At 34.3% G+C, this 22998-nt stretch overlaps 1 protein-coding gene across 4 annotated transcripts in view; it reads left to right on the top strand.

The window, feature by feature from the left end:
- The window catches only part of Fife (fife), a 295802-nt gene extending 273919 nt beyond the window's left edge, over nt 1-21883 (top strand). For 3 of the 4 annotated variants that reach the window (XM_064064184.1, XM_064064183.1, XM_064064185.1), the window contains 3 exons: nt 4741-4922; nt 11053-11729; nt 20730-21883. In XM_064064184.1, coding sequence (XP_063920254.1) covers nt 4741-4922; nt 11053-11729; nt 20730-21295 — 1425 coding nt within the window. In that variant the 3' untranslated portion in view covers nt 21296-21883. Of the gene's footprint in view, nt 1-4740; nt 4923-11052; nt 11730-12115; nt 12137-20729 lie in introns of those variants that run through there. The other variant, XM_064064186.1, reaches the window with a different exon arrangement.
- Nucleotides 21884-22998: the final 1115 nt, after the last annotated feature.

The raw sequence follows: 22998 nt of genomic DNA, 5'->3' as shown, positions 1-22998 counted from the left end.
TCCGACATATGTGTCATGGTTACCGGCGCCTCTACAAAATTACCGATTTCCGGATGGTCCCATCCGCTCCTGATTGTACTCATATCACATATACTACGAGTATAACAGATGAATATATTCATTCATTCTATCAACAAGTTGCTTTGACAACCATGACAACTTTGCGCATTTCACCGAAACGGTTTTATTCCTACTTACTTTCTCAAAATGAAGAAACGAAAATATGGATTATTAATTAGTGGCCATAGCTACTAATTCAAATCCTACAACAAAACAACAAGAAATACAACAGGTACTTACTGATTTTATATTTATAATATTCTAACATATAACTTATGACATTTTCATCTGTCACGTAACAGAAGTCATCTTCGATTTCTTAGTGCACAATAACCAGACTTCGGCATCGCGGAAGTGATGTTCATTGCCGTCCGATCGCCGTCGCTATTGCAGTCGTGGTCTTCTTACTATTTTTTCTAGGTTTTCCTTAGTTATACGAGTTCTCCTAGATGTTAAAATACTTTAAAAATTAAAAATGACTGTTCAACATCACAATTTTCGTGATGATCTTGATCAGATAAACCTTGAATTGCATCAAACGCCACTGAGGTTGAGACTGCACAGTCAGCCAGCCAAATTTATCGCCTGACGTCGGGCCGTCGTATTTAATATTTATCTGATTGATTCCCCATTACTTCGGCTGTGCCTAACTCTGACAATAACCCTATGCGTTTACTTCATACAAATTTACAAAAACTGTCGACGCATTTCGCCGACCAAGTAACAAAATTAGTATTGGCCAGTCTAGATAATGCCCACGTAGTTGGCGAAAATCGCCGACAATTTTTGCAATTTTGAAATGTCGGTGACCAAGGGAAATAAACGTATGCTGTCATATAACATAAACAAAATTTTATATGGGTTGTGATCCTTGAAATTTGCTTATATTTTGCAAAAAGTTTAAGTACTATGTGATCTAAAAGTTTACAGGTAAAGGAAGGCAATAGAAATATTCTTTACTTCTTTGAGTAAACTTTACGCACCAAAATTCAAACTAAGTGGTCAAAGTATTTGTTTTCCGACTTATAAATGGTGGATGCCTTTAGTAAAGGAGCTAAAATTGCGAATGACGATTGTATGGCGCCTTTTAGTTCACTTTAAATTTGCTGTTTCAACATTAAACCGTTTGAATCCTGCTTTCCATTTTAATTTTAACATCTTCGATTTGTTAGCATTAAGCTTTGTAAAGTTTACCAGTTCAGTCAATGAAATGAAAAATATTTCCGTGGACTCCCTTTGCCTGAAAACTTGTGGATCTATCAAATTTTAACACTGATCTAAAAGTATTTACATTCAAAGCGATAAATGAAAACTGTAAACGAAGATTAATAGTAGCGAAAATTTCGACAATTATTTACGATGATCTGGAATCAAATTTCGTAACGTACTACTTTTAAACTTATAGTTACTATTGTGCTAAAATGGACTTATGGTCGCAAGTCGAGATTTTCTTCATTCATTTTTTTCGAAATGAATTTTCCAAAATAATCAAATGATTTTTATTGCATGCCTACTTTATTAACTTTTGTGTTTAAAGTTTAGAGTTACATGATATTTTCGAACCGAACTATAAAGCACAACGTCGATATTAAAGTATCTCATTAACCGCATAGTTTTTTCGTTATACAACATTTGTCATTAAAATGTAATTAAAACATTTAGACAAACTTCTGAACAATTAGTATGCCACAGCACGTATTAAACTTGGATTAACTGTAAAATGTAATTTATAACGAGAAACAAGACTGACAAGTAGGAAGTCATTTAAGTATCGAATATTGATTGAACTTGTAAACTTTAATACGTTGACTAACAACATGATCAAAAAAAGTCGTCTAGTAAGTCATGAAATTTATTTTTATAATAATGATGTTGTCATTGTAACTATTTAACACTTTATTTGACAGCATAATGCAACAAATTCAATTTTTTTTTGTTTGCATATTTTGATTTTTTGCTTTATTGCTTTCAAAATGTTGAAAAAAGTATTAATCCTAGGTTACAATAGTATACCTATTCGATTTCCAATTTAAGGTAATATTCTATTAAAGAAGGTAATTATAGGTAAATACATTAATAGATCTGCTTGATTTATAAAATTTTGTTCCAAAGTGATCCTTTAATACATTTTGCATAACATACTAAAAATAGCCTTTTCTGAACATAGTATCATTAGAAAATAATACTAAAAAGTGCCGTTTGGATCTATTTTGGCCCTTGTGCGTAATGTTGCTTTCTCTTAGAAGACTCCAAATGTAATTAGCTTCACTGAACTTTGTTTCTAGTGAAATCGGATGACTTATCGGTTTTGAAGCAATATACCGGGTGTCTGAAAAATGGCGAATTAATTCTTCGCTACACCCTTAACAATCAACTGATGAGTCTTGAAAAAATGTAAAAGAAATTCCTTCTTACATTTTGGTGGAATTATAATGATCTTAATGTAGGTTCTCTTGCTACGTTTAATTGCTAATTAACGCGTCATCCATTAGCATGTTTAATTAGTGATTCAGTTGGAATGTACAAAGTTATGATTGTCTTATTTTCGTAATAATTTCATAAAATTCCATTTAACAATCATGTTTACCTATACACCGCTCCCAAATTGACTTTTATAAAAATATGATTTTTTTTTAACTACATTGTAAGGAATGTTTTTATTTGGGAGGAGGGACGCAGACTCCCGTACATAACGAACTGAAGAGTTGATCTGTCATTTTCCAGACACCCGGTAAAAACCGCAAACATAACAAAAACTATTGTTTGAGTGCTTACACCTGCATTTACGGTTCGCTGTTCACGAAAATCATAAAAAAATGAAATGGGTGAAACTTTGACAAGAGAGTGAAATAAAATACGCCTCTATCATTTTAATCATAGCCTCCTACGTTCTATTAAAAAAAATTACAATAAAAACTCTTGCTGCATTGTGTAGTTATTGGACAGTAACTATCAAACTGAATAAAGAACGCTTTGCTATTGCCAACATAATATTTTTAACATTAAATTTCAAAGATTACTAGGTGACTTTTTTATTTGATCATATGGTACAATGTGTGAGGTCAATTTTAAATATACTAAATTTATCTACTATCATTCAACCATATTTAAAATTAATAAACATCGAAATCCAATATGTGTATATGTTACAGTTAAAACGTGTTTTCTCTACTTAAAACTAGTTGAAATGCCTTTGTTACAACTAGAATTTACTGCTTTCAACAGTTAAAACTAGTTCTGACCAGACAAGATAGTAGTGCCATGGCGACAATGGGCCCGAACTTAAAGTAACTGAAATAAAAACTAGTTTTGACTAAAGAAAACGCGTTTTAACTGAAAACGGTTTTAACTGGAACATATACATATAAACCAAGTCAGATTTCTTGTTATTTGCAAAAATGTTAGCTACATACATTACAACACATCGGAATACTAAGAACGATTTTGGTACAGTGTTCCACATGAACCTTGGGCACTTTTTTTAAAGCAAGACCGATCGAAATTATAAAGTTTAGTAAGCATTTCATTATTAAAATAGTTAAGTTAATTTACATATGACGTTTTCAAGCGTGTGGCAGTAATCATCGGGGGGAACAGTTAACCACCCTTTCACTAGCTAAACTGAAAAAATGTATACTAATTTTGTTGTTCCCAAACACCGATATTATTTCCCTTAGTTCAACTGCTCTGCGACTAACCCGAGGGAAGAAATCTTGTTTAGGCAGATTTGTAAGTACGAACATGCATGAACAAAATTAATGTCCCCACCCGTTGAACACTATCGTGCAAACATGGTTAAGAATACCAAAAATAATAAATCCACCAATTAAAGAACACCTCAATGAGAAAACATGGGATAGATGTAGCGCAAAACGGGCACTTGCTTCTCAACATTTTTGAACTGATTGTTAACAAAAAGAAGACAATATAAGCAAATATTATGTAAATCCTATAGAAACAGTTAATGTGATTTTCTTTACTAAAAATTGCACAATCATCCTGATTTTTCCACAAATGAAAGGATGTTTGCGCAAATTTTGCAACTGTGTTAGTAGAATCACTGTGTCGGTGTCAGCTGGGACAGGTGTCCAATCTAGGTGCTCTCCATGTATACAGTGCCCATTAAAGTGATAAAACATAAAAGATTGTGTTTAAAACAGCCCTTCCCTTAAAATGTCGCTGAGGACTTCGCGGGACTACAATATAGGTACGCGAATACCCGCTATCTGTCCCAACTGGCACGAATCTTTGCTCTATCACTACTCCTCTCGTCTGATGCTTGCTTAGTTTGTAGCAAAAGACTTTCCTGGAGAACAGCACAGACGTCCGATTGCCTGTATTGTTTTCCAATTTAATGTTAGCTTTATCAGTGTGCTGGTTGTAAGACGTAAAATTACTGTTCAGATATGTGGAATGCTTTATTGTATCTCTCCAAGCATGATTCTAACGCTTGTAAATCATTAATGTAATTTCTGTTTCAACACTCGTCAGCTCTTCTAACGCAGTTTAAACAAAGACGCCACAATATTCTAAAACAACGATATTTGCACGAATTTTCCATATCTTACTGATGAAAACAGACCCGACGAATACTGATATTATCACAGAATCTCAACTAATCCATATTGCTATTTACAGTAAAACGAGAAAATTACTTAATTTTGACGCCATGGTTTTCAGGAACAACTCGCAAGAGAACGGGCCGTATCAGGAAGAATACAAATTCAGGTCTGGTATCATGATGAAAGAAAAGAATTGGTGGTCGCAGTCTTGGCAGCAGATGATTTGGCCCCACGAGACGAAAGTCTCGGTTTTGGATCACTTCCCGAAGCTTACGCTCGCCTATGTTTAATGCCTTTAACGTGAGTAGAATTAACGTACGCAATAAGAGGGTTTACGTTCGAAATGGCGGTCTTTCAAAACTCTTTTATGCCAAACCTTTTTTCATTGTTTTTTTAAACAAGCCGATCGTTCTGCTGATATATAAATTTAAGTAATGTGCAGATAAAATATAAAATATAATATCTGCAGAAGCTACAGTTTCTGTATGTACACGAACACAAAATAAATTTGAAACGTAACAAGTTTAAACATCCATTTCACACACAATAATGGAAAAACGGGTTATTATTTTAACAGCTAAACAGAGATAAATATAATGTCAAATACGCGTACAAAAAAAATAAATTAATAAAAAGTTTAGATTTTCTTCTAGTCCCTGTATATAATTTTTGACACTTCTATTGAAACATCATTTGCTGATCGTAAATTTGGCAATAAACAAATTTCTAATGAATCACCGTTCTCAGTCAACCTAAAGTTGCTCTCAATTGCTAAATTTTAAGCAAAATCAACAGGTGGTGTCCAGTAGAAATGGGAAAGACAATATATTGTTTCTAAGATATATTTTCAATTATAATATAACAAGTGATATGATTATTATCGATAATATTTCGAGTGAAACCGAGCTGCAGATTCAACGAGTGCGAAGCACGAGTTGAATGTGCTGCTTCGGTTTCACGAGCCATATCTTCGATTATTAATCATATCACGAGTTATATTCAACATGAGAATATAATAAATGAACACATTTTTTGATAATAGAATTGATTTCGTCGTTTTGAGCTTGCCCCCAACGTTGGCAAGCCATAAAAGACAAAAAAAATTATGAAATTCTAAAATTTGTCAATTTGACAGTTTTTAAATTTAGGTAGCAACAGACCACAATAAGGCAATAAAATTATTATCGCTGTGATAGACATGTAACTAAGGGCTTGAACAAATTCTATTGGAAGAAATGGGGTCATGTGATACATGAATTATATTCTCAAAATAAGAAATTTTTGTACATATTAATCGTTCACAATTGTTTCAAATTCGCATAATCAATGAAAACCTAAAATTTTAAAAATCTATTTTAATCAGTGCATACATTTAAACCTTAAGTGAAACGAAGAATAAATATGTTTATACTGCAGTTCTCGATTTAGAACTATCTCGATCGAAAGAAATTAACAAATTTTAAACTAAATGGTTGTCCTAAATGTTAAGTTTCTGAATGTGAATCATCAAAATCTGATCCTGAAGCAGAATTTCCCATTGAAATAATGAGTGGAGTGACACATGAGCAACCGAAAAATTATCCGTTTGTTTCTTCCAATCTGAAGCAATTAATTATTGAGAGTGTTTACAATAATTTTGCTACAATTCGGATATACAATTCCGACCATAAATTGACAATTTTATTTCTTACGCCATGGTTGCTCATTTATATGTTTGTGATTTAAAATTTTATCTATAACATTTTGGTTTATTTTTTTTTTTTATATATTCCCACAACTGATTTTTAGCTAAATTTTGATTAAATTGTAATTTTTCCAACTACATTGGGTGATATGGTGCATTGTCCATTATCACAATACATACACCGACTGTCTGGAAAATGGCGCGTTAACTCTCCGCTACGCTCTTAACAATCATCTGGTGAGTCCGGGAAAAATAGTTAAAAAAATCCTTCTCACATTTTGGTGGAGTTATACCGGTTTTGAAATTCGTTCTTTTGCTACGTTTAACAACTAAACAACAAATTCCTTATCGCAATAACTAGTAATAAAACTTTTAGTTAATATTTCTTTCGCCCATGACCATATTTAACTACCATTTGACCATTTGGTATGTCATTTACCAAAATCGATCTTATTTTAACAGGTACTAACCCCGTCTACCCGCCCTCTCTTTTCTTAGAAGGTATCTCATTTGGCAAAATCAGTCTTATCTTACCAGGTACTAGCCCCGCCCACCCACCCTCTCTTTTCTTGGAGGGTATGTTATTTGCCAAAATCAGTTTTATTTTAGCAAATAATGATGACTCGCTTTTATAAAACGTGGTCAACATTTGGAAACATTACGAGCTTACTTATATGCACAAGGCAGAAATTTTTAACTTCTCTAGTGTTTAATTGGTTACGCTTTAATGGATTTTTCTTTTGTTGGTTTTGTTTTTGTTTATAATTTCTGAAAGTCTTATTAAATGTTTTTTTGGTTTATTTATTAATGAAAAATAACAACTTGTTTTATTACCGAGAGATCGAAAAACAAATTAGTCAAAGTTGGCCATGCACGAAAAGCCGTTTGTCTTAGTTTAAAATAATGTTTTATTATACGTCACGTTGACAAAAGTAATTTGCAATGTTATCAAACGAAATTAAAGCTTTTTTGTTAGAATCTTACTTGTAAGACAATTGGAAACCATTACACCTGAAATGCTTGTCCGGGTTTCTGCAAATATGAAACGACGCCTCCGTTTATGTTTAGAAAACGATGGACATTTTCAACAGCTTCTACAAATAAATGGTTTTGTTTGTTGTCGATTTTGATTCATTTTTATGTGTTTTAAAAGTAGGTGTCATAATTCTAATTTTTAACTGTCAATTTGACATTTAATTAAAAAATTTAAATTATGACAAACGGCTTGTCGTGCATGGCCAATTTTGACTAATTTCTTTTTGGATCTCTTGGTATAATAATGCACAACGATTAACGACTATTGGTTGTTATGGTTATTGTCTTAAAAAAAATAAAAGGTGCATTTCAGTCACCATCGTTACTAAGAAATCAGGAAGCCGAAGGTATTCACGCATTAGGTGCGTGCAGTATTGCCACTTTTACTTTTAAAAAATTACGTTTTTTTCGTAATTTACATCATAAAGATTTTTTTTATTATTTTTTTGAGACTCCCGAAACCCCCGTACATAACGTAAAGAAGAGTTAATCCTCCATTTTCCAGACATTCGGTATGTGATAGTCTTCCTAAAGTAGAAATTAATTGGTTAATCACTCATATTTGAAATATTTCTCCATTCATTGTTTTGTGGTAGTCTCTGTAATTATTCCTCACATCCAACAAAAAAAGATAATATCCTTACAAAAAGCAGACCAACACCCTCCGTATAAGATGGTAATTTTAATTTTTCAAGGTTACGTTTTAAAACTTTTTCATGAATCCATCGACTAATATTGCTACCATGTTGGTACTATCCAAGTTTCATCAAGGCATACAAAAATTATGTTTTCGTTAAAATTTTTATAGTGAAGAAATTTTCTCAAAAAAAACAATTTTCAATACCATAAATAGAATTCTAAGAGACATATTTAATTAAATGCTAATAGCTAATGAGCTAACACATTTAAAGTAATGTCACAGTTTTTACATTGGTTTAACTACATAATTATAAAAATTGTGGTATACACAATTGACATTTTTGACTATTGTAAAAAATATACACATAGCAAATAGTAGGTGAAGCATGATAGTCGAAATAGGTTTTATTTTTTCGAAAAATTGAAAGTGCTCAGTTTAGTTTAAGCGGATTTCACCCACCCGTATCATTATAGTAAACTAACTAAAAAGTGTAGCAACAATCTTAACACTTTAGAAAGCCCATTACCTTTATTATTAAAATATTCTAAGTGGAAATTCACAAAATCAATACCTTTAAGTTCCAACAAATATTTGAACTGTTTTGGTTTTAAGGCACTAGAACGCTAGCTGAAATATCAATGAGTTTTGACAAACAATTAGCTACAAGTCTTCTTTTACGTACAATACAGTTTTCGCCACTATATAACCTTCAAGTAGAGGGAAGATGATTTATACCTAAGTTTCTGCCAACTCCGAAAAGTAAGCCAGCAAAATCGTTGCGCCTCCTTAATGTTCCTGTTCTTGTCACCCCAGTCCCGTATTTCTTTTTATATTGTGCCCTAAAGGTCTTTAGGATTAAATCGAGGAGTTATTTTCAGGGATTCTAGAGGTGGGCTATCGCTATCGTTATATTCCATAATTTCACTTTTTAAAAATCTTTCAAGGAAAATCAAGTAAAAATCAATTGTCTCATTGTACATACGAGTATAACTATAATTCCTTTTGATGAATAATCAAGAATATTTAATAATAATAAATTTTTTTTAAGAAAGTGATTTATTTTCGCACAGCTTTAGAAAAAATAGTGTATACCCTTCACTTCCAAAGAGTGTGTGGCCTTAAATGATATTGGACAGACGATCCACATTGGTTTATCAAACCGAATTACAAAGTGTAAAAATTAATGCAAGACCGCATAGCATACACCTAACATTTATACATAGTAGCACAAATTTAAAGTCACTTATGATGAAAGAAACATTTATAATAAAATAGTTTATAATAATAATTGAACCAAATCCTATTATAGGATACATAGGAAAACTTTCATGTTTTTACGTAGGACCACTAATGTAAATGGTTTATCAAAAAATATATATATACACAATTTTTTTCTAGATATTTTTTGTATCATTATTTATAAATAAATAGTAGCTGGAAAAATATATTCCACTTAAAGTCGATAAATAAACAGCTAACTAAATAATCTCATTTGTAATTTTCATTCCTTGATTTGGGTATTAACAGCCCTACCCGTACTCAAAACACAAATAAAATAAAAGAATAACATTTACATTAATTGAGGAACCGAAATTCATTTGATCTCTCAATTGAAATGAAACGCCTCATCTACATATAAAAGCGAATGAAAAGTATAAATTCAATACAAAATTTTTTCGTTTATTAGTGAAATATGACAGGCACATTTTTTATAACAAACAATAGATAATCATTAGCGACTGAATTGTGGTTAATGATTATTATTATTATATTATATTATCTGATCTACCTACAACTTTTTATAATTACCACTTCGCAATATTGTATGGGATGATTTTTTAAATTTCTGCTCTAGTTAACCATGATGTTTACGTCAGCCGTTTCAATTGTTCTTCTGCGTATGTGTCATGGCCAACTAGAATAGAAATTTAAAAAATTCCAAAACGCACACTTCACATTTTTGCAGAAAAAATCCATATTTTTTCTCTTGATTTGACATACAACTGCTAATTATAAAAACACATACAAACCGTTGTTCGTTATTTTGAAAACATGAAGTTTTGTTAAAAATGATAACTCGTAATCGTAACATAACAAAATTTCATAAAAAGTTTGTAAGTATGTGTTTTGTTTAGATTTCATGAAAACAATGTCTATGAAATTTTCATCAAATTTCAAATTGTCAAAAATATTTCCAAAAATAATGAATAAGAGAAGCGCGATAAACCTTTATGTTGTCTTTGGGTAAACATCGTATTTGAGGTTAATATACCACCATCACTAGGGATACATTGTTGTTTTTGAAAAAAATTTAATTCTGTAAAAAATAACCAAGTGTGTATTAAGGTGAAGTTCGCCCTCAATTTGAATATCGCAGTCCAAGAATTTTGAAACAATTATACTATTTTGTGGCTATTAAGACCAAAGTTCAATACTGAATGTTGAATTAAAATTGCCTTGAATTTTACCAAATTCTATCTATTTTTCAACAGTTAAGAAAAAAGTATCCATAATTGTTTTCTCAGATTTTTTTTTTGGAAAAAATGTTAACGACGTATTCCATTGGCACATCCTCACTTTTATTATTCATCTTCCCAAAAGTGGAAGTTGTTTTTTTTTAATATAAAAAGTTTTTCAAAATGGAGCACTTTTTTTATTTTCAGCACAGTTACTTGTCAGTACACTACAGCATCATCATCATAAACCTTACAAATGATAATATTATGACGGTAAATACAAAATTAAAAAAAAAATTCGGCAATTTCGCAATTAACTAAAACTAACGTTTGCAATTTTCGAAAATTTTAAGTACTTAATTATGTCGCGTTAAAAAAATGTTATTTCGAAATTGTGCGTAGGTCAAACAAACACGAAATATGAAAATAACAATTTATAACTTTTGCTGTTGACAAAATCCTCCCATTGGAAAATAAAAATCCACGACCCCTATAAACCCGCCTCCTGTGTGTTATATAAATAACAATGATAATTCTCGTAATCGCATACTATTTTACTGTCAACATGCCTATCAGTTAACTTACTTGAAACATTTTACTAACCACACCAAACAGAACGGAAGAACACTGTGTCCAAACGGAAGTCGCCCCGGCCAGTCAAAACCCCATTTGGAATGCGAATTTAAGTTTTCCCGGAGTTCCTGGTGACGAACTCATGGAACGTGTTTTAGAAATAACTCTATGGGACTTGATTCCTCACAACGAACACGCTTTCTTAGGCGAGTGTTCAGTGGACCTGCAAAAAGCCTTTCTGGACGATCGTGCGGTCTGGTGCCGATTGGAGGACCCCCGACAATTGCGCGGCAAATCTCCTCACACGTCCCCAAGAGGCTCGTTAACTGGTGCAAAACGTGAGTTTGGACTACAGAGAAGCATCTCCGACGACGTGGATTCGATAGGAGAATGTGCAAGCCTTCTGCATCCCGACCACGCCTGGGGATCGAGACGCGGCTCCAGTCAGTCTGAACAACTGGAAGTCGAAGTTTACCAACTAGGAAAAGACTTCTCAAGGTCGCTACCGGGTTCTAGAAGATCGTCTTTTCAGTCAGCTCAAGAACAGGCTGAGCAAGAGGCTCCTGCTGCTCCACCTCCGCCGTCGTACAGCAGAGATAGAAGAAGAAGCAGCTGCACTAGGATGTTGAGGGACCCAGAAGAAATACTCAAGTCGCTTAAAGCCGTAAAAGGAGAACTGGGAAGGACAATGAGCTTGTCCGCGGAGAAAAGACACAGACGTAAGTTTGTAATTAATGATATTATACACTTGAACCCTTACTTTGTTTCTTACACTGACGCACACTTTACACTATCCATCAAATTCAGTAAAGCTCCCAAAGTATCTTCATCTTTATTTTTGCCATTGCCCACACCACCAAATGTAAATTGCATCTTGTACAGTTTCGTCCGACAACAGCCGGAATATGATATCTGCTATTCCTTACTCACCAACACGTGTGTTTTTACTTATGGATTATGTTTGTTTGGGATTGGAAGACCTCTGCCTAATACATAATACAGACGTAAACTTCTGCATATTTTGGGAGTTTTGAACTATCTATAAATGATGCCTCACGCTTTCTAATAATATTCCTTTCTCTTCTTACACATTTTAAACATTTAGCGGATCTTTAGCCGCACATTGGTAAGATATTCACTAATCAGCACGTATTTGCACCTTTTTTTACCAAAATATTTATCTATTTAATGTTTTATTTTTGGTAAAAAGGTCATGTGATACATCCCTTGTGCTTATGTGATGTCGGTACCCTTTGCTTATGCCATTATACTTGACTGTTTCTTATTACAATTAATTATATATTTATATGTAAAATGTTTATCACATGTACATTGTTTTTAGTTTTAAGAGTTGAGATTTAATCAGGAAGCTTACAGTAAAATTAAAGCTTAACAACCAAATTACACGATTATATTTAGTATTTAATATCCAGTTAAATGTTGATGAATTAGTTCATTAGGTAATGAAGGACGAAATAATGGCAAGCTTACAATTTTGATAGATGGATTCACAACTTAATAACGTTATAACATCGATCTCTAAATAATTGAATTCTTCACTAATTATTATTATCAACTGCCCATTATTATTTAATTTATTCGTAAATTTTAGTGTGTATTTTAACTTTAAGTTGTTTGCTGTCAAAAATTGCATGAATATTGTATTTTATTCAGTGCTTATTTTCCGTAAGGCAAGCTGTGTATTCAAAAGCGAATACTTTACGGTAGTTGAATATTTATTAAATGCACAGTAACATTTAAGTACACAAATTACTTTATAATTATTGTACGAAACACAATTTGTATTAGTAATATCAATTAGCAAAGTTCAGACAAAAGCACAACATTTGTCTCGGAAATATATATATGTCGCGCACAATACGATAATTTTGCATGCATGTAAAGTTTGTGCAATTTATGTGTCAAGTGTAATAAGTGTTTAAATTATCTAATTTAAAATTAGAAGAGCTAGAGAGTAATAATTCTTGTACTACAACGCACTAACTGCAGACAAGAAAAAGCTCGACAAAAATAAAACAAAACTACAATTGGAGATTAAATCTCTTCGGTTTTACTGTATGCTTAAACTGATTAAATTCATACACAGAATAAATGGAAACTATATTTTACTTAAAGCAAACACAAACTGGCCTGACAGTCGTTTTGGAGTTGGGAGATGATAAAAAAGAAATATTTAGATACGTATATAGAGTTATACACACAAAATTTAAGTAAATATTCTCTGTATGTAAAATGCCATGCTGATTTGAACACAAAGAAAACTACTAGTACAAAATTACTTGTTAAGAAGAAATAAAATAAAATTTTATCCATAATGAGTATCCTAATTTTAAAATGGTAAATCTAGGTAATTATAAAAAAATAAAATAAATTCATATTTCCTCAGGATTATTCGCATCTTATATTTCCTACTCATTTCAAAAGTGCACCACAGAGATTAAGAGGATATGAAATTTTAAAATTATGGAAAATTTTATCGTACCAAACAGTGACGTGACGTTGTCGATGATGACATGCTATTCTCAGTATGTGCGAGGTTTACTACGCTGTTAAAATGGACCATTGGTAATATTAGTGGAGCCACCTGCAGCTACCTGTAGCTACATGTGTATTAAATTACACTCAACGATCAGTGTTAAGTTAGACTCTTCTCCTAAAAATAAAACAAGTTTAAATTACTTTATTTAAAACAAGTGTAATACTTAAAAACCCGTGTAAAGAAAAATTACCCTTAAAAAGTCTGAAATTGATTAAGAAAGCTGATTCCTCCACCACTGCGTTGGAAATTAATAAAATGAACTCTCTCAGCTCAGATGCCTCTAGCTTCGAGTAACTCAAACACCTTCATTCATCTGTCGGCGAAAAACATACTACGAACTTTGTCAATAATTTCTGGTATGACGGCAGTTTTTGGTCCTCCAGAACGTACTACGTCTTCAACGGATGTTCTCCTGCGCTTGAACACATTAACTCAAAGACGAATGGTTTCATAAGAAAAATATGAATCCACCAATGTGGGAAAAATCTTGTCATGGATTTCTTTCGCAGCTTTCCCCTCGACAAAGAAGAATTGAATCACACTCCGAATTGTAATTTTCTCCTTTTTTAAATAAAAATCACTCGACACCCTAGTATTCAATAATTCCTAAACGAAGAATTACTGATGGACGTCATTTATGGGAATCCGACTTGAAACCTAAATATGCAATTACTACTTTTTATTCTTTCACCCTGTAAGACGACGCGAACTGCGTTATTCATCAAACCATCTTCGTAAGAACGTTCCCGACTGAATCGGCTTTCAAACAAAAGAAACCGCATTGAAATCGGTTCATCCGGTTGGGAGCTATGGGGCAACAGAGAGACACTGAGAAATCAGCTGATTATCTTGAAATGATTGAAGTGATTATGGTCAAACATAGCTAAGAACCATCTTGAGTAAACTAGCTTTCAACTAAAAAACACCGCATCGAAATCGATTTATTCGTTTGGGAGCTACAGTGCCACAGACAAGTCCACAGACAAATAAATGCTTCAATGTTAGAAGAAGCTTAAGTAATTACTATCATAGCTAAGCACCATCCCGATCAAACCAGCTTTCGAACAAAAAAAAACGCCACATCCGTTAAAATTATAACACCCCTCTTTTATTAAGTAGAGCTAACATGAACATGTTTCAAAAGCGTTTTAATTTTGCAAACAACAAACACAGTTTCAGCAGCGGAACCCATTTAAGAGGCAATTAAAAACTATTGAACTCCTATCCGTTACCCGGAGTCTTAGTATTGTAGTCCGGTGTTGTAGGATTTTGCTTAAATACCCAAAAATAATACAAGCTCCTAGTTCCGGCAGACCTCGGAGCAGTCCGGGACTTCAAAACCGCCACTTTTGACGTTTGGTACATGGGATCAATGGGTCTCGACGCGTGTGGTAACAGACGCGTAATGTGGTGTAGAGGGTCGACGGATTAGGTCAATATATCTCCAGATCAAGTCTTTTAAGCTGTAATCGTATATCCCCATGTAGTCCTTCCATTAATGCTAGAATTTCGGCAGCATAGATTGGATTGATCAGTAGACCAATGTCACTTTTTCAAATAAATCTTGGTTTTGTTCGGAACAGAATGGGTCAGACGACACCGTAGTGAAAGGCGTAATTTTGCTTTTTCGATTAAACGTTATGTCAAGAGCAGGTCTCCACTGATTTTTGAAGGGTCTATGACGACACAGCGTTAAGCGAAACTGCTAGAATCGATAGCCAGGCCTCCTTAGTATGCCTAGCTGAGATAGCTATTGTTCCTTGGCCCCCACGCGCCACTGATTTATCCCCAATAAAACATGTATGTCGGAGATTAAAATATGTTTTTTCAAATCCTCGGCCGACCCCAGCACACCTTAGGCAAGTCGTTTAATAAGTGGGCAAGTTTAGTGTTCCTCAAGAAAATATCGCCCAGCTAGTTAGCTTGATGCCACAACGTGTAGCAGAATGTGTAACTTCACATGAAGGACTCATACACTACAGTGGTTACATACCCCTAAACTACTGTAACTATGTTCCAATTGTCATCAATTGTCGCATGGTCTGACCTCAATATACAGAGGTATCCCGAAAATCGTGCACTTTTTGAGGGTGCCTTATCGGGATATACACACCCAGAAAAATGTTGGAAAAATTCTATGTCGTTCATTTTTGTACATAGAAACGCACAAAGAGTAAATAATGAATGTTAAAAATCAAGGTGTTGCAGGTGTTAACATTAATTTGAGATATTAAAGTCATCATGTAAAGGGCATTCAATAAAAAAATTCTTAAAAAAGTGCTACAAAAATGCTTTTAAAGCTTAATAAAGTCTTCTGTGTAACATTGTTACGTTAAATGAAACCATGTTTATTGTTATAATTTTTCTAAAGTAATACTTTAACTTCAGACAAGATGACAAAAATGAATTATACTTTTAATGAAAACCACGATATGTATTTGTTTCTTGATATATGGGAAACACGGCACAAGCTGCCAGCCAATATGCTCTGCGGTTTCCCAATCGTCAACACCCGCATAGAAATATATTTTCGACCAAAGAATGCGGGACACTGGCAGATTAGGTGTTCCTCCACGCGAGGTTAGTCGACGCAGGACTATAAGAACTGTGGATGTGGAGGAAGCAATCCTCGAACAAGTTGAAAGTAGCCCTAAAAAAGGTTAAGACAACTGGGCTGGAGAAGAAGAAATTTTTGTAATTCAGCAAACTGAAGTAAATTTTGCTAGAGGAATCTTATGGACTTATGAAGCAGCTTTCACAAGAAATGGTATTTTCAGTTACCATAATTACCATTATTGGGCTATCGAAAACCCCCATGTCATGCATGTGACTGGCCATCAAAGCCACTTTGCAGTTAATGTTTAAGCAGCCATCGCCATGCAGTGACAGAGTTATTGGTCCACACTTCTTTCACTGAGGGTAACTAGACCTTTACACCACATGTTTGACGATGTTCCTCTACATGAAATAAGGGACTATCGGTGGTCACAATTAAACAGGGCTCCGGTCAATTTTACTGTCCCACTGAGAAAATGGCTGGATAACAATTATGTCCATACTGGATTAGAAGAGGGAGACCCGTGACCAAAAGAAGGATGTGAATCAATCATACGAAAATCCCTTCTCTGTCGGTCGAGATGGTGAAAGGCGCTCCTATGGTACGCGCAAAGTCCACCTTTTTGGTGAACAGGAAGAACATTCCCACAATGGAATACCTGGCTTCGTTTCGTTATCTAGGCCAGGCTTGCAATACAACCAATGTCCTCAAGCCCCCCTTAACTAACTTACAAACATAGTTGAACAACATTAGTAGATCGCCATTGAAACTAACCAAAAAGTAGGCCTTGTTAACACCTTCGTCAACCCAAAATTACTGCTCGACTTTGCCCGTTTACAAAGGGCCTCGAAGAAATGCGGAAGATCACTCAAGTAGGGCATGGCTTAGGAAGATTCCAACCGGCTGGTCTTAGCGGGACTACGTGCGTGTAATACAGTTGAGAACGGAGGGTCCAAACGCATCAAGTCCGTTCCTGTAAACCACAGATATTGTCGTGGCGGGTACAAAAAAATGAAGACAACGTATCACATTTTAGAGTCTTGTCCGGTAACGCATGACGCGAGGGTTAAGAGACGCAACGAAATAGTAGAGAAGATCGCGGGCCACCATAGGAAGACGAATTGGGGAGTAGAAGTAGAACCCAGAGTTAAGCATGATGATGGTCACTCTACAAGCCAGATTTAGCGATACATGTAACATCTACCCAAATAGTTACTGTTGATTTGCAAGTAAGTTGGGACGGCTCGGACACACCATTGCAAGGAATCTTCAGCAAAAAGAAACGATTCTATGATAACGCTAAATTCATCCATGACGCTAAGAAAACCTAGTCTAGCAAAGACCGTATTTTCAGAACAGTTTTACTGAGCGTGAGGGGCAAATGGCCTCGTGCAAATAAGAGACTGAAGAAATACTTGATACTCCGCCATCGTCAAGCATAGTTGCGTCCAATCCACACTGAAATTGGGTTCAACTTTACACTCCTTGTTTATGAGATCAAACCGTTTAAATTATGTTCACTTTAATGGCTTCACATCTTACGAATTTGTATCAAAATCTGGAGTCCCTCAAGGATCAAACCTAGGGCCCCTTCTTTTCAACATATTTATTAATGACTTGATTATTTCATTTACGTGTAAGACTTTAGCATATGCAGATGATCTTAAGCTCTTTCATTCAATTGTCCATGATGAAGACATGTTATTATATATTATTAAGCATTTAGAAGGCTATGTAAAGACTATTTTAATATGTTTTAATGTTTTTCGGTATTCTTTTTAAGTATATACAAGTTTGTTGTTTTGTATTTTGTTATCCTGTAATTGGACTTCGGTCTGCTGGGTAAATAAATAAATCTTAAATCTTAAATCTTAAATCTTAAATTACTACAGGAGAACGTTAACATACTGTTTAACTGGTGTATCCAGAACAAACTTCCTCTTAATTATGACAAATGCTGCTTTGTGTCATACACAAGAAAAATCCACCTAATTAACACACATTATGTACTTAACCACTATCAGTTAGAACGTAAAGAGATGATAAAAGACCTTGGTGTAATCTTTGACAAAAAGCTTACATTTACCAGTCACATTGATATGATTTGCAGATCAGCCAACAAATTACTTGGTTTTATTATGAGAACCTCTAAAACATTTCATGACAGTAACGTGATAAAAAGTTTGTATTATGCATTGGTTCTAAGCAAAATAGAGTATGCTTGCGTAGTCTGGTCTCCACTATATCACTGTTACGAACTTCAGTTGGAAAGGATTCAGAAAACTCTTCTTAAATACATATCATTTAAGACTAATGGAGTTTATCCTGGAAGAGGCACGGATTACACACTTTTGTTAGAAAAACATTCCTTTACATCACTGACAAAAAGACGTAATCAACAAGCAGTGAAATTTTTTTTCAAACTTCTTTCCAATTCTATTGATTGTCAAGACCTGTTAGGCGAAGTCTTCTTTTTAGTGCCAAGAATGGGTTCCCGTTTTTCCGTAAGCTTTTTTGTACCTAGGCCAAGGACCAACGTTCTCAGGAACTCCCCTGTTAGCAGAATGTCGCACCTTGCTAATTGTATTTAACTAGAGCATTTCACTACTGTTTTTCATTTTTCATTCTGTATGTAATACTATGTATTATAATATATTATATATTTTTAGTTTTAGTTTTAGTTTAATAGCTTTAATTACGCTATTGTTCATTCCTAATAATTTATGTTGTCCTGTAATTGGAGTACCTCTGTTGGGCAATAAAGTTTATTATTATTATTATTATTATTATTATGAGATCAGCATGGCAGAACCTACGTGGTTCTATGATCTAATAATACATAAATTTTTAAATTTTTAAATTATGAAAGGCTACTAATGGGTTTTTACTATACTTTGACCAGAACTCTTGTGCGGAGTCTGCCTCAGGCGTGTATTGACTTCCACTAATTTTTAAAAACCCTTGTAAATTTGTCGCATTCGAGATGGCTGGGAGGCGGTTTGTCGAAATGGACCATAATGAAAATTTTACTGCCATCTGTATTACTCAAGACAGAGGTTAGGGTAAGTAGACAAGTTTCCAATGGTGGATGGTTAAGCCCTCATAAAAATTAGTGGAAGTCAATAGACACCTAAGGCAGACTCCACACAAAAGTTCTAGTCAAAGCATAATAACATTACTTAACGGTTTTAATTGGTTCTTTAACCAAAGTATGCCCATGACTAACTGTGATCGTATATTATCCAATGTTAACTACACATTACAACCTTATTATTTTTTAAGTCAATTTTTATTTCCATTATCCTAGAAGCTAATTAGAGGTTTAGATTTTTTAGCCAGGGATAAAACTGACTACAAATATGATCACAGAACAAATTACAATAATTCATTGTTATCTGGGGTTCTATGTATTTAAATCCATCAAACTCGATAAAAGAGCTCACATATGCTAGTTGTCATTTTGAATTTTAGTTTTAAAATGTTAATACTACGTTATTAAAATAAATCAGCTGTTATTGAATTTATTTCAAAATACGAGTAGTTGCCTGCAAAATATGTTTTTAAATAACTGTGAGTTACTTTTTACAGTTTTCAATGTTTTATCTTCTTTGCAAAATGGTCGTAGCTGTAAACTGTAAGATTAATGAAGCAAGTTAGTGCCAGCTCTAAACTACTAGAAACTAGATTTTCATTGCCGTTAAGGTTATTATGTTATTATAATGATGAATTATTTAATTGTTTTAATTGCTTCGTTAGCCAAAGCATTTTAAAATTAACTATGATCATTTTCATTTTGCTAAGGTTATTTATTTGTAAAATTGTTTGATTTTATTCAAGTTTAATTTGTTTTCATTGTCGTAGAAACTCAAGACACTTTGGAATATCTAGCTGGGTATAAAAGTTACTACTGGAATAACATTATTATTAAAATTATTTTCTTTCAAAGCACAGGAATAGTCAAAGGACATTCGTTTCCTAAAACCCAATTACATAAATTTATTACACGTTTCAAACACAAGGAGAGCTCAAATTTTATCTCAATCTATTTTAAAAGCAAGTACAAATCTTAACGAGAATAAAATTACAGTCAACGGCAAAAACTAGTTCTTCGAAAACTTTAAATTATTATTTATATTATTTAAAATATAATAGTTTGCGTACACATACGTACCTATTTTGAAGTAATGGTACAGTTTTCTTTGACTCTTTGACCTTTTCACCTATTAAAATATACAATTTTTACAGAAAAAAATCTCGTATGTTTTTTCCAACTTAACATCTGCCATGCGATGGTATTTAAATATTTCTTGATGGCTAATTCCCAACTCCATCCAGACTAAAAGCTAACTAAAACATACACCACCGAGTAGAGAAGCTTCTTTGGTTCCATCGTATTCAGCTATAGACTAGAATCGTGAGTCGTTGCGTAACTAAATTGGTCATTAGTGAAAGTCCGCGTATTGGCATATTACGGGAAATGAACTTAGTAGCTGCTTCTAGTTTCCATCATCATCCTTACAATTTAGCTTTAGGGAATTAGAATCATGTACGTACGGTGAGTATTGACGAATTTTGCATTTCACGTCCTTGTCTCGTCAACAGGCTCGAGTAGCGGCGTCTCAAACAGAGAAGGTCGCAAAGACAGCGTGATGGAAATAGCGGAGACCGGCAAAGAGAACAGCCCCCCTTCGAGCCCCGAACGCACGTCCCCGCCCCGACTGGGCCCCGGCCAGATCAAGCCCCGCGGCTTCCGCCTGTCGAGCACGCGGCCGGTGGAGCTGAAGCTGGGCCTGCTCATGACCAAGGGGCAGCTGGAGGTGGAGGTGGTGTGCGCGAGGCACATAGCCCCCCGCGAGACGCCACCAGACACCTACGTCAAGTGCTACCTCAGGGACGGCGAGCGCTGGCTGCAGAAGAAGAAAACTCGGGTGGTGCGGCACTCCTGCGAGCCCCTATTCAGGCAGACCCTCAAGTACCAGGCCTGCGACGTACTAGGCAGAAGCCTGGTCGTCATGCTGTGGGAGCGACAAGGGGGGTTCGAACACAACCAGGGGCTCGGCGGGGCCGAGGTGGCCCTGGACTCCTTGACGCTCACGCACCTCACGACAGGCTGGTACCCGCTTTTTCCCATTCACTCGCTAGGCTCGGACTCCAACGACTCGCCTTGACCTGCTCCAGATACCCCTCCTGAGGATCCCATAGATTGAATGACAGTGTTAGAGCAAGATTCCTGATAGACGTAACTTCCCCATCCTGCTTGCTTTCATTCACGCTTTCGTATACTTGAGTGGTGTGCGAGATAACTTCCTAATTGAGTTCATTGCGAATTATTGTACTTGCTACAGTACAGTGTAATGTAGATTTCTGTGCTTTCATCTTCCTTTTGTATTCATGCAGATCGGCCAATTCTGCCTTGCAACACGTAGCACATCAGTGATCACAAATTGTTTAAAAAGATGGGTAGCTCATTGTAAAATTTCGTCAAAAACTTTATATTGTTTGCGTGTTTAAGTTTAAGCTATGCGGTGCAAGTTGTTTGTCGTTGTCACTTTTATTATGTTACGAGTAGCCCAGTCAATCCGGCGTTAAACAAGTGTTAATACTTAACCAAAACAACAAAATAAAAAAATAACTCTTAAAAACTCTGAAATTGGTTAAGATCCGCTGCGACGGTCGACGCACTATTCCCGTCTTCGCGCGAACCGAACTGATTCCTACGCCAACTGTGTTATGAGCTGAACTACATTGAAAAAACTTCAAACTTAAAGCAACCCTCTTTTTATAACGGGTATAAGTATGCAATTATTTTTTTTTATTTATTTCCTTAACCGTATTTACAACGTTTCAATATAACGTCAATAATAAATAGTTATGAGCAGAAAAATTCAAAAACTACGAGATGAAAAACTTTAAAGCAAGATAATGCTTGCATTTTCAGTCCTACTAAAAGAAGACAGATTTAAATATTATTGGACTACACGACTATGTTGTAAACCGATTTGGAAGGGTGAAACGATAATTAAGAAAAAAAGTAAAGCAATAAAATAATTAAAATTCGATTAGATAAACAAGAAAACGGAAGATTTATGGAACACAGAAATAAAAAAAGATGTAATACGGCTAATAGACAAATTATTATGAAAGGAGAAAAGCGATCAAAACACACACATCAAAAATAAAGTACCAAAATTATTTCTTTGTTTCTCTGTTCAGTTGCACTTAAAACTGCTTTGACTTTTTTTTCACATTTTTCAGAAGTTTTAGATTTTCTTTCATAGAATTTCTGGTTGCATTGCAGATATTGACTTTGAAAATGTACTGGGAAGATTAAGTTTGAAATTGGATTAACACAAAGCACATTTGTTTGGTTTAATATTTTGGAATATCTAGATTTTTTCTAAGAATTTTAATATTTCACAATTTCTAAGTTTTAAAATTGTTTTATTTCAAATTTTATTATAAAAGGTCCAAAACTTACCATCACACAGTTTTCATCGACAACGCATTTTCCGAGAGCAGCGTTCTAAAGTTTGCTTTCCTTGATAACGCTGACGAATCATAAAACAAAACAAATAGTAGTGATTTATGAGCAAATACTCTCAAAAAGGAAAATAGGCAATTTTTTGTAGGATTGAAAACGCAGAAGTTCCAAACTTTTTTCACTTTTCTGCGCATAACTTTAAAAAAAAAAATATTAGCAAAAGATATCTTACATTTTTTGTCAGACTCCCGGTTAAGGAAATAAATCAAAAAAATAATTGCATCCTTATTTTTAAAATGACAACACTCCCAGTCCCAAAAACTCAGTTTCACACTCAAGACCCATCCCTCTATGAAACCCAAAAAAAATTGCTGCCCTCACAAAATGCAC

Source organism: Zophobas morio, unplaced genomic scaffold (genome assembly GCF_036711695.1).
Source record: "Zophobas morio isolate AGI-343-1 ecotype UQ-CSIRO unplaced genomic scaffold, CSIRO_AGI_Zmor_V1 ptg000024l, whole genome shotgun sequence".
Taxonomy (NCBI): Eukaryota; Metazoa; Arthropoda; class Insecta; order Coleoptera; family Tenebrionidae; genus Zophobas; species Zophobas morio.
The sequence above is the reverse complement of the archived record's forward strand: the minus strand, read 5'-3'. Positions and strand labels throughout refer to the sequence as shown.